The sequence below is a fragment of the Bufo bufo genome, chromosome 2 (genome assembly GCF_905171765.1).
Source record: "Bufo bufo chromosome 2, aBufBuf1.1, whole genome shotgun sequence".
Lineage (NCBI taxonomy): Eukaryota > Metazoa > Chordata > Amphibia > Anura > Bufonidae > Bufo > Bufo bufo.
In genome coordinates this window covers 474,426,139-474,438,700 of record NC_053390.1, presented here as the reverse complement: position 1 = coordinate 474,438,700, position 12,562 = coordinate 474,426,139, and the positions used below count along the sequence as shown (strand labels likewise).

The 12,562-nt window shown below is 45.9% G+C and overlaps 1 protein-coding gene across 1 annotated transcript in view; it reads right to left on the bottom strand.

The window, feature by feature from the left end:
* Positions 1-11,661: 11,661 nt before the first annotated feature.
* LOC120990938 (chromatin assembly factor 1 subunit A-B-like) overlaps positions 11,662-12,562 on the bottom strand; it is a 147,526-nt gene continuing 146,625 nt past the window's right edge. Inside the window, exon 5 of the mRNA XM_040419830.1 lies at positions 11,662-12,291. Within this exon, the coding sequence (XP_040275764.1) occupies positions 11,662-12,291 (630 nt within the window). The remainder of the gene's footprint in view (positions 12,292-12,562) is intronic.

Below are 12,562 nucleotides of genomic sequence, written 5' to 3'. Positions count from 1 at the left end.
CATTACGGTGTTAAATTGAAAAATAAAAAAAAGTAGACATGAGGTATCGCCGCGTCCGTAACGACCATCTCTATAAAAATATCACATGACCCAACAAACCCCTCAGTTGAACGCTCTAAAAAAAAATAAAAAAATAAAACAGTCCTCATCCCGCAAAAAAATTAGATCCTACCTAAGACAATCGTCCAAAAAAATAAAAACTGACTTTCAGAATATGGAGACAAACTTTTTTTTTTTTTTTTTTTTTTAAATGATATTATGTAAAACTTAAATAAAAGTATACATATTAGGTATTGCCACGTCTGTAATAACAGACTCTATAAAAACTATATCTATATCACATGACCTAACCCCTCAGGTGAACACCATCCAAATAATACAATAAAAACAGTTGTGCTAAAAATAAATAAATAAATAAATACACTGTCACCTTTCATCACTAAAAGTGCAACACCAAGCGATCAAAAAGGCGTATGTCCACCAAAATAGTACCTAACTTACTTCATCCCGCAAAAAATTAGCCCCTACCTAAAACAATCGCCAAAAAATAATAAAATAAATAAATAGGCTCTCAGAATATGGACACACTAAAATATAATTTTTTTTTATTTAAAAAAATGCTGTTATTGTGTAAAACTTAAATAAAAAAAATAAAAAAGAAGAATATTATTGGGCATCAGTGTCCTTAAGAACCTGCTCTATAAAAATATCACATGACCTAACCTTTCAGGTGAACACCACCGTAAAAAAATAAAAACGGTGTCAAAAAAGCCATTTTTTTTGTCACCTTACATAAAGTGTAATAGCAAGTCATATGCACCCCAAAAAAAAGTACCAAACAGCCATCTCATCCCGCAAAAATTATACCCTAAGACAATCGCCCAGGAAAAAAATTAATAAATATGGCTCTGACTATGGAGACACAAATTATTTTTTGTTTAAAAAATATTAGTGTAAAACGTAAACAAAAAGTATAGATATTAGGTATCGCCGTGTCCGTAAGAACCTTCTGTATAAAAATATCACATTACCTAAGACATTTTTTTTGTCACCTTACATCACAAAAAGTGTAACAAGCCATCAAAGAGTAATATGCATCCTAAAATTAGTATCTCCTAACGAAAAAAAATGAGCCCCTGCATAAGACAAATTATATATTTTTTTAAATGCTTTATTATGTATAACAAAAAAGTCATATTTGGTATTGTCGCATCCTTAACAACCTGCTCTATAAAAACAGCACATAATCTAACCTGTCAGATGAACATTTTAAATAACAAAAAATAAAAACTGTGCCAAAAAGAGCTATTTTTTGTTACCTTGCCTCACAAAAAGTGTAATATAGAGCAACCAAAAATCATATGTACCCTAAAATAGTAACAAAACTGACACCTTATCCCGTAGTTTCCAAAATGGGGTCACTTTTTTGGAGTTTCTACTCTAGGGGTGCATCAGGAGGGCTTCAAATGTGACATGGCGTCAAAAAAAAACAAAAAACAAAATCTACCTTCCAAAAACCAAATGGCGCTCCTTTCCTTCTGCGCCCGTACAGCAGTTTATGACCACATATGGGGCGTTTCTGTAAACTACAGAATCCGAACCATAGATATTGAGTTTTGTTTGGCTGTTAACCCTTGCTTTGTTACTGGAAAAATGGATTAAAATGGAAAATGTCATCTCCATTTTCTATTAATTCTTGTGGAACACCTAAAGGGTTAAACAAAGTTTCTAAAATCAGTTTTGAATACCTTTAGGGGTGTCGTTTCTAAAATGGGGTCATTTTTGGGTGGGTTCTATTCTGCAGGCCTCAAAAGTGACTTCAGACCTGAACTGGTCCTTAAAAAGTGGGTTTTGGAAATTTTCTGAAAAATTTCAAGATTTGCTTCTAAACTTCTAGGCCTTCTAACGGCACCAAAAAATAAAATGACATTTCCAAAATGATCCAAACATGAAGTAGACATATGGGGAATGTGAAGTAATAACTATTTTTGGAGGCATCTATTATAAAAGTAGAGAAATTGAAATTTGCAAATTTTCTCAATTTTTTGGTAAATTTGGTATTTTTTTATAATTAAAAATGAAATTTTTTGACTCCATTTTATCACTGTCCTGAAGTACAATATGTGACGAGAAAACAATCTCAGAATAGCCTGGATAAGTAAAAGCGTTTTAAACTTATTACAACATTATGTGACATGTCAGATTTGCAAAAAATGGCTGTCAGGAAGGGAGAAATGGCCCAATTTAAAAGTAAAACAAAAATTTTAAAAAAATATAAGTATAAATCACCCCTTTCCCAATTTTACATATAAAATATATAAACAATAAACATATCACATATTGCCACGCCCAAAAAGTCCAATTAAAATATAAATAAAATAAAAAACTCCAATGTGGTGAATGCCATAACAGAAATGTCTTTTTTTCCTTAAAAATTAAAAAGCCACACCTTATCTTCTCCAGAGCACGAAGGTTCCTTCCTACCGAAGAGAACACGCCTCCTTGCTACATCATATATGCTATTCTGTTAGTACAGACCCCATTACAAGATGGCCGCTATAGCTAGATATTTACATACCAGAGTTAGTAAAACAATGCACACTGCGCAGATGCCAAGTCTTATCTCCTCTTATTTTCATATTTCAGCCAATCTAACAATGCCACATGCCTCAGGGGGAATGCCTCTCTGATGTCTATATAAACTACTGTACTTCCTGTAATAAACTAGAATTTGCTGTGACCCCAATGTGTGTGTCACTTATTTTCTCTGTGCATGTAAAAGCCTTGGCTTGCCACTAATTTGGAGCAGTAGAGCAAACATAATCAGCCCCGATTGAGGGAATCTTCATCAGTTGGCGCCCAACGTGGGGTTCAGGAGAAGTAACGTTGCTAGCCAAAGTTTTGGGGTTCCCAGAGCACGGTGAACCATGTTTGAGGAGGACGACTGTAGCCTCAGAGACAAGGAGAGAAAATGTTTGTTCTCACCATCCTCTTGCTGCTCCACTGTGCTGTGGTAATCTGTTCTGCTATTGAGATAACATACGTAGTAGCAACTTCGGTTGATGTAAAATCCGGAGTTCCTAGAATCCAGAAAGTTTGAGTTGTTCTACTGTGTGCGTTTGTCTGTGTGGTTTGTGTCAGGCACCTTCACAGTTAATGGTTAAGCAGAGCAAGAGATTTCCCCTAGCAGCGGGGCAGAGCTGCATTAGGGGCTACTAAATTATCTGTCCTGTTTAGACAGAGGGTGTAGCCCCGGGGTGCTCCAGGACAAAGCTTGATTTAGGGGTTACTGATTTGTGTGTCGGAGGGTGTAACCTCGGGTAGCCCCGAGTGGGACTCAAATTAAGGGCCACTAAATTATCCTGGTGAAGGAGGGTGTGGCCCTGGGGAACCCCGAGAGGACTATAAATTATCTGCTTGAGAGTGGCGGAGGGTTAGTCCTGGACTGGCGGACCAGATGTGGTAGCCAGGGAAGAAACAGTTAATATTCTGCACAGGGGTGAGCTTTGCTTGGGAGAGTGAAGGAGAAGGTGCCTGCTTCTGTCTGGTTGTGTGTGTAGAGTGAGTAAATCCATGTGAATATTAACCCTAGGAGTACTAGTCAAGTGGCACTGTGATTTAGTGAGGAAGCTAGTCTGGGAAAGATTCAGAAAGACACTGTGTGTATGTTATAAAGGATCATGGATATGAAGAAGTTGAAGATTACAGGATGTGATTTAAAATGGAGAATTGAGTGTGTGGAAGTAAGCAATACTAAGCATTGTGAAAAGTTGAGTGATGATGCAGTGCAGCGCTGATGAAGTATTCTGTGTATCTGTGTGCCCCACAATGTGCGCGTCTCTGTTGCCCGGTGACTATAGAGTGAGAGACAGGGGGCCGTAGCTGCACGGGGGGAGTGACGTCAGAACACTGCAATACTAAGATATATTGGATATAATCAAAAGAAAATGTGCGTGAGGTACTGAGTGTGTGTGTATGGAGCACCTATGTATGTTATTTGTTAATAAGTTCAAAGACTTGTGTGTAAAAGTATGAGAAAAGGTTCTATGTCTGTCTGTTCGACATTGAATGTTATGTCTGTGTGGACCGGGAATCTGACCTTGTGTGTTGCCATGTTTTTGTCATTCGGATGGCACAGGTGAGGGGGGAAAGTTAGACCAAGATTAGGAAACAGGCAATCCAGTACCTCCAGTATCGGCTGTGCTTTTAAACATTTAGCAGATTCAAGTCCGGCCCCAATGATATCACTCACTCTGGGCGATAAAGAAGTAGTCCCGTTTTGATTGATACTGGAGCAGCCAAGACAATTGTCCTGCAAATATATAGCCTCCTCTGACTTAATCTCCAAGAATACCAGTCCTTGGGTAGAAGTAGATGGGAAAGTAGTACACTCCCCTTTCAACACAAACCATCCGTGTTAGATTTGTCCTTACCCAAGAAGTGCTTGCCCGGTTGCTGGTCAGTGGTAATGTACCCTGTTGCCTCCTGGGTGCAGATTTGCTTGCTTGATAAAACTCCATGGTCCATCTTTTTGTCAGTTTTGGCAAGCTCCCAGTTCCTCCTGTGGAAGTGGTGATGAAACCTTGCACCCCACTTCCCAGGAAGATGCAGTATCTCTTGAGTATGGCACAGTCAGATGCCATATCTCAAACAGACTTTTTGAAAAAGGGGCTATCAAAGAGATTGTATCCACTTCTAACACTGTTCTGTACCCTGTGAAAAATAAAAGTGAGAAGGGCAAACCAAACAGGGCATAGTGCCGACGTGGTCGCAGTACTGTATCGGACAGTGTCAAAAAGCAACTAGGCTAACAGTGGAATAGGCAGCAAATCGCAGCCTCAATTAGTTGGCTGGGATTGTAGGGGAGCTATTTAACTCAGGTCCAGTGCCTCTGCGTCAAGGAGATGGAGCAGTGGGGGAAGGCAGATTAGGAAGCCCCTCTTATAGATGGACGTGTAGTTTAAGAGCAAACAAAGCCGCGGGCTCGATTAGTTTGTGGGGCATGGTATGTCAGTGCCAGGAGGAGAATGTTTAGGTGCAAAAGAAAAAAGGGAAAGAAAATAGTGCTGCGCTCCAGACTACAGCACAGGAAGACTGCATGCCCACTCCGCCCCATGAGAGCTCAGTCTTACTTTGCTATGGGGCCCTATGCTTCATAGTTACGGCCCTGTATGAGCTCTTGCCATGTTGCTGCTCTTTAAAATTTACACTATTGAGGCAGATTATCTTCCAGCCCAAAATATCAAAACTGCACATCAAATGGGCTTCAAGGGAAGGAGCAGCTACTTTACCTTTGGTTTTATAAGCTTCCCTAATAGCCAACCTGAATTATCTTTTACACCTTTAGGCTCCATTCACACACCCGCCCAGCACCCCTATAGAAATGCCTATTCTTGTCCGCAAGCTGCAGACAAGAATAGGACATGTTCTATCTTTTGCGGAGCTGCAGACCTGAAGATCGGGGCCGCGCTCTGCAAATGCGGATGCTGACAGCACACTGTGTGCTGTATGCATCCATTCCATCCCCATAGAAAATGAATGGGTCTGCACGCGTTCCGCAAAATTGCAGACAAGAATAGGACATGTTCTATCTTTTGCGGAGCTGCGGACCTGAAGATCGGGGCCGCGCTCTGCAAATGCGGATGCTGACAGCACACTGTGTGCTGTATGCATCCATTCCATCCCCATAGAAAATGAATGGGTCTGCACGCGTTCCGCAAAATTGCGGAACGAATGCGGACCCATTTGCGGACGTGTGAATGGAGCCTTATTTGGGCCACAAAATTGTGCAAATAGGTTTCGGTCAATCCTCCAGTTTTCTATTACATCTAAATACTGTAATATAGCACGTCTCTCCCCAACAGTATAAAAGGTATATAGGATCATGACATCCTGTGATCCATGGAAAGAGGCGACCACTGTTGTAGAAAATATTAATAGTTGTAATCCGCTCGCATCAAAGTTTGTGTAAGGAAAAAGGTGAAACTCTATTCCCTCAGCCCCAGTCAGAGATAGACACATGTGTTACCATCTTGATTGAAAATTCTGAGCAACTCCTCCTTCTCCTTGCCCCGCCTGTACTTTTATTTACTAAAAAGGGGCTGGCCCAAGACAAGGATACAGGAAGTGATAACATGCAGGAAGTGATGACATGTCAAAGGACAGGGCGGGGCAATCAATGTGGCTGGGCAGACAATGCACACACCCCATCCCTGTATAAGGAACGATGAGCCATGTCCATTGTCTAATCAGCCAGGTGGCCGCCCACCCCCCATCACGGTCAGCATGGACCTCATTCAATACTGCTCAAAGGTGATCAGTATCTAATAAAGATCATTCTACTGGTTCCTATAGGCTTGAAATTATCTGCGAGACATTGCTACGGCTATTGTCAGTATACGGTACTAGTATACCGACAAGGCAGATATGCATGTCTTGAAAGCAGATATGTTTCCAAGCCCATGAGAAGGTTTTCATACTGACGGTTTTACCACTGGTCCCGATTCAGCCAAAGTACCCTCTGCTAGAGCGCTCCTTGGCTAAATCAGACACAGGGAGACAGATGACAATCTATAAAAACACACACACATCCTAAAGTAAAATGTCCGCATAATAAAATTTCCACAACAGTCCCTCTTCCACCTTTTGAAGAAAAACTGGTAATTAAATTAGATCCAAGTTATCATCTAGAATTCTGAAAAAAATGTTCTTGAATAGAAAAAGCCTGCAGTTAACTAACCCTTCCGGCTGAAAATAGTGCTATTAAGAAAAGTCTTAATAGTATAAGCCATGTAATAGTAATCGAATCCAAGAGTTCAAAAGGAGTAGAAGTTATTACTGACAACTATGTAAACTTTAGCATTTTACTCATTTTGGGCTAAAAAAAAAAAAAAAAAAAAAAAAAAAAGTCCTCTCCTGCATAACGGAAACAGGACAAATCCGTTATGCAGGCCATAGACTTCTATTATGACAGAATAAATAACAGAATGCCTCTAAAAGGGATTCAGTTATGCATTCCATCGTAGAATTGCGTTATGGTCTGTAGTAACAGAATCCATAACGCAATTCTGATTTTAGCACCAAACGAAGCGTGAACGAATTTCATAACACTTTAATGTGTGTTTATAAAGGCCAGAGATCACAGATAAGGAGCCCGTCAGCTCCCTGCCTGACAGAGCAGAGAGAAAATTCATATCCTGCTACTAGATATACTTACAAGCAGTGTAGAGAAAACTGCTCAACAGTTTTAAAAAAGATAAACTGAAAAAAAAAAAAAATCTTAGCTCAAAATGAGTACAATGCACCAACAACAACAACAACAACAACAACAACAACAACAAAAAAATTACCACTACGGTGTACATGACATTTAAGATTCCAATGAGGTACTAAGGGGGAGATTTATCAAGACTGGAGCTTTCTGCGCTTGTCTTGATATCCTCTGCAATGCCAGAAGATAGGGTTGTATCGGGTGCTGCCACCAATGATAACTAACGTTTAATACATTACAAATACAAGCGGCAGAAACACATTGCCGACACCCAACTTCAGAGGGCGCTGCGATCCGCGGCAATTAACCCCTCGAGTGCCGCACCTGGGGGGTTAACTGTCGCTGATCGCAGCTCCATGTCAGAGGCCGGTTGTCGGCAATGTGTTCCTGCCGCCGGCTGTATTTGTATTAAACGTTGACCATCATTGGTGGCGCAGTGCGCCCTCTCTCTTTCCAGTATTAAAATCACTGGTGGCAGTGGCCACAGGGTCCCCTCACCTCCTCTCATTGGCGGCAGTGGCAGCTTCTGATCAGAGCCCCAGCAATGTAATCCTGGAGCTCCGACCGGTTACCATGGCAGCCAGGACGCTACTGAAGCCCTGGCTGCCATAGTCAGCTCCCTGCTGCTGTGTGCACTATGCACAGGGCAGCAGGGAGAGTAAGATCCTATTCACCCTGATAGAGCTCTATTAGGGTGAATAGGACAGGGGATTAAAAGATCGCAGGTTCTAGCCCCTAAGGGGGTAGTTAAATAAAAAGTAAATTTTTTTTAGTCACCTTGTCCTCCCCAAAAATAGGATAGGACTGTTTGATTATGGGCCGGACGTCCCATAAAATGCAGAATTCACGTGGCTTTTTTGCGTGGTATCGAATGGTATAGAGTATCGCAATACTTTTTTTAGAGTGAATAGTTTTTTTTATTATCACATGTCAATAAAAGTAAGCAGTACAACATCCATAAGAATAAGTTCACGTATAACAAATTTGCTCCAGGAACACCATTCACAGATGGTGAAATGAACCTGGAGTCTCAGGGCAAGAAAAGGAGTTTTTTTGTGAAACTCACCTGTAAAATCTTTTTCTCGTCTTTTCCATTGGGGGACACAGACCATGGGTATAGCTTAGAGGTATTACTAGGAGGGACACTATGCAAAAAAAGAAGCTCCTCCTCCTCGGGCTATACCCCCAGGCACCTCTAGGAGGACTTCAGTCGTTGCAAAAGCAGTAGGAGAAGGAGGATGGAAAGAAAACACAATGGAAACCATCACACAGCACACCATGAGGCGTAAATGAAAAAAGGGGCGGGAGCGGTGTCCCCCAATGGAAAAGACGAGAAAGATTTTACAGGTGAGTTTCACAAAAAATCTCCTTTTCTCGTACATTCCATTGGGGGACACAGACCATGGGACGTCCAAAAGCAGTCCATGGGGTGGGAAAAAAGAAAAAATCCAACACCGCCAGGAGAATAAACGTCCAGCAGTCAAACAGGAACCACAGCCTGCAATACCCTGCGCCCAAGGACAGCATCAGCTGAGGCCAGCGAGTGCAACTGATAGAACTTCGTGAAAGTATGTAAGGACGACCAAGTTGCAGCCTTACACAACTGGGAGGCGGAGGCGCGATTGCGTCTAGCCCAGGAAGCCCCCACTGCCCTTGTGGAGTGAGCGGTAATCCGCGACGGGGGAACCTGGCCAAGAGCGCGATAGGCCGCAGCTATAGCGGAACGGATCCACCGCGCCACAGTGACCTTGGAAGCCGCCAGACCCTTACGAGGCCCCTCGGGAATCACAAAGAGGGAGTCCGAACGACGGAAGGAGGCGGTAGCCCCCAGATACACCTTCAGAGCCCTGACGACGTGCAGGGAGTGGAGAGCGCGTTCCTTGGGGTTCGCCGGAGAAGGACAAAAAGAGGGCAGGACAAGATCCTCGGTAAGGTGGAAGGGAAAAACCACCTTGGGCAAAAAGGAAGGAACCGGCCGGAGCACCACCTTATCCTGGTGAAAGACCAGAAAAGGTTCCTGGCAGGAAAGTGCGGCCAGCTCCGAAACCCGCCTGATGGAGGTTATGGCCACCAGAAAAATTACCTCCCAGGTGAGTAAAACCAGAGAAACCTCCCTCAGAGGCTCAAAAGGCACCGCCTGAAGGGCGCGCAGGACCAAGTTGAGATCCCAGGGGAGCAAGGGAGGAACATACGGAGGAACCGAATGCGCCACCCCCTGCAGGAAGGTTCTCACAGGTCCCAAAAAGTCAATGGACCTTTGAAAAAAGACCGCTAAGGCAGAAACCTGACCCTTCAAAGAACTGAGCGACAGCCCCACCTCGAGGCCGGACTGGAGAAAAGACAGCACCACTGGGACAGAGAAACGAAGGGGCGGAAAACCCGATTTCTCACAAAAGGTCAGATAGGCCTTCCAGGTGCGATAATAGATCTGTGAAGAAGCCGGCTTCCGAGCCCTGATCATGGTTCTCACCACCGCATCAGAGAAGGCTCTCTTCCTCAGGATGGAGGTCTCAATAGCCACGCCGTTAAACGCAGCTGCCGTGAATTTTGGTGGAAGAGCGGTCCCTGAGACAGGAGATCCTCTCTGTCGGGAAGAGGCCACGGAGCGTCCGCCAGCATTCGAGCGACGCTGGAGAACCAGGCGCGGCGAGGCCAATCCGGGGCGATGAGAATGGTCGATATCCCCTTCGCCTCGATCTTGCGCAGCACCTTCGGTAACCGAGGAAGTGGAGGGAAGACGTAGAGGAGGCTGAATCGCTGCCATGGAGATACCAGCGCGTCCACTCCGAATGCCCGCGGGTCTCGAGCGCGGGCTAGAAACACCGGCACCTTGTGGTTGAGCCGGGACGCCACCAAATCCACGTCCGGACGGCCCCATCGGTGGCAGATGTCCTCGAACACCTCCGGATGTAGAGACCACTCTCCCGGATCCACCTTGGTGCGACTCAGAAAATCCGCCGTCCAGTTGTCGACTCCCGGAATGTACACTGCCGACAACACTGGAACATGAGACTCCGCCCATAGGAGGATCCTCGCCACTTCCCGCATCACTGCCCGACTGCGGGTTCCGCCCTGATGATTGACATAAGCCACAGCCGTGGCATTGTCCGACTGAACACGCACCGGACGATTTGCAAGGAGAGGAGTCCAGTGGGAGAGGGAGTGGAAAATCGCCCTCAGTTCCAAAACGTTTATCGGTAGACGGGATTCCTCCGTCGACCAGACCCCCTGAACTGTGAGGTTCCGGAGAACACCTCCCCAACCGATGAGGCTGGCATCGGTGGTGACCATCGTCCAGGAGAACGGAAGGAAGGACTTTCCTGACGATAGGTTCAGGGAGGACTGCCACCAAGGGAGAGACGCCCGAACTTGCCAGGACAGGCAAACGGGAGCGTCCAGACCTCGAGAGGTCTTGCTCCAGAGGGCAAGGAATATCTGTTGTAGCGGACTAGTGTGAAATTGGGCATACGGAATCGCCTCGAAGGAGGAGACCATAAGGCCCAGAACCCGCATGCACTCCCGAATGGTGGAACGTGGAGAGCGTAGAAGGAGCGACACTGCCAGTCGAATCTGGGAGGACTTGGAATCCGGAAGACAGACCCGAGAAATCCAGGTGTCCAAGACCATCCCCAGGAAAGAGAGTCTCTGGGAGGGGTGCAGAGAAGACTTGGGGAGATTGATCAGCCCCCGAACTGTTCTAGGGATTGAACCATGATTCGGACGCTGTCCTCGGCCTGTGGAAGAGACGGGGCTTTTATCAAGATGTCGTCCAGGTAGGGCAACAAAGATGCCCCTAATGCGAAGAAGCGCCATGAGAGGCGCCAGAATCTTGGTAAAAACTCGAGGGGCGGTCGCCAACCCAAAAGGCAGGGCGACGAACTGGTAATGACGACTCCAGATGGCAAAACGCAGAAAGCGATGGTGAGACACTGCAATAGGGATGTGTAAGTAGGAGTCTTGAATGTCCACAGACGCGAGAAATTCTCCTGGAAGCAGAGAAGCAATAACAGAGCGGAGGGACTCCATGCGAAACTTCCGCACCCGTAGAAACTTGTTGAGAAGTTTCAGATCCAGGATCGGACGCACCGACCCCTCCTTCTTTGGAACAACGAACAGGTTTGAGTAAAAACCTGTCCCTTGTTCTTCCGGGGGAACGGGGGGAAATGACACCACGGTCCAGAAGAGAGGAGACCGCAAAAATGAGGTCCGAGGCCCTGGCCGGATCTCCCGGAACGCGAGAAGGGAAAAAACGTTCCGGCGGAATGGACGCGAACTCCAACTTGTAACCGGACGTCACAATTTACAGAGCCCAGGCGTCCTGAACGTGAGCCCTCCAAACCTGTTGAAAGGAGAGCAGACGGCCCCCCACCACGAGGGGTGGGGGCACCGCTTCATGCGGAGGGCTGCTTGGGAGCAGGAGGACGGGCTGACTGCGCCAGTGGCCGCCAAGAAGGCTGGGGCTTGAAGAAAGGCTTTTTGCGGGAGTCCTGGGATCCCCCAGCTGACGAGGACGACGACGTCCTGGCAGTGGAGAAGCGACGAAAGGACTGGACCCGGGAACCTGAAGCCCGAGATCGAAAAGGGCGCTTGGTCCTGGGTTGAGGCAGATGAGTACTCTTGCCCCCCGTTGCGGCAGAAATGAACTCATCCAATTGGGCCCCAAAGAGCCTGGATCCTTCAAAGGGAAGGTTAGCGAGGGAACGCTTGGATGAAGCATCAGCATCCCACACCTTCAGCCAGACCTCCCTGTGCTGAATGACTGAGAGGGCCGAAATACGGGCAAAGAGGGAGCCGATTTCCATCGAAGCCTCACAGAGATATTTAGAAGCCTGAGACATTTGGAGGATAAAATCCAGAGTGTCTGCAGGGACGTCCTGCTCTGACAGATCCTGGTGGTGGTGCTGCAACCACGCCGTAAGAACTCTGGCGACCCAAGCCGACGCAAAGGCCGGTCGCAGGGAAGCGCCTGCCAGGGAGAAGATGGACTTGGAAAGTGAATCCAGACGTCTGTCCACCGCATCCTGCAGAGAGGAACAGTCTAGGACGGGAAGGGCCGTGTTCTTGGCTAACCTGGCCACCGGAGGATCTACCTTAGGGGAAGAAGTCCACTTTTCCACTGTGTCAGAGGGAAAATGGTAAAGCGTATCCATGCGCTTGGTGGCCGAAAATTTCTGATTAGGGCGGTCCCAAGCCATTGATATGACCGCAGTGAATTCCTCATGAACGGGGAACACAGCGGACTCCGGCTTTTTGGGTGGAAAAAGGGAGAACTCCCGACTAGTGGAGGGAGGA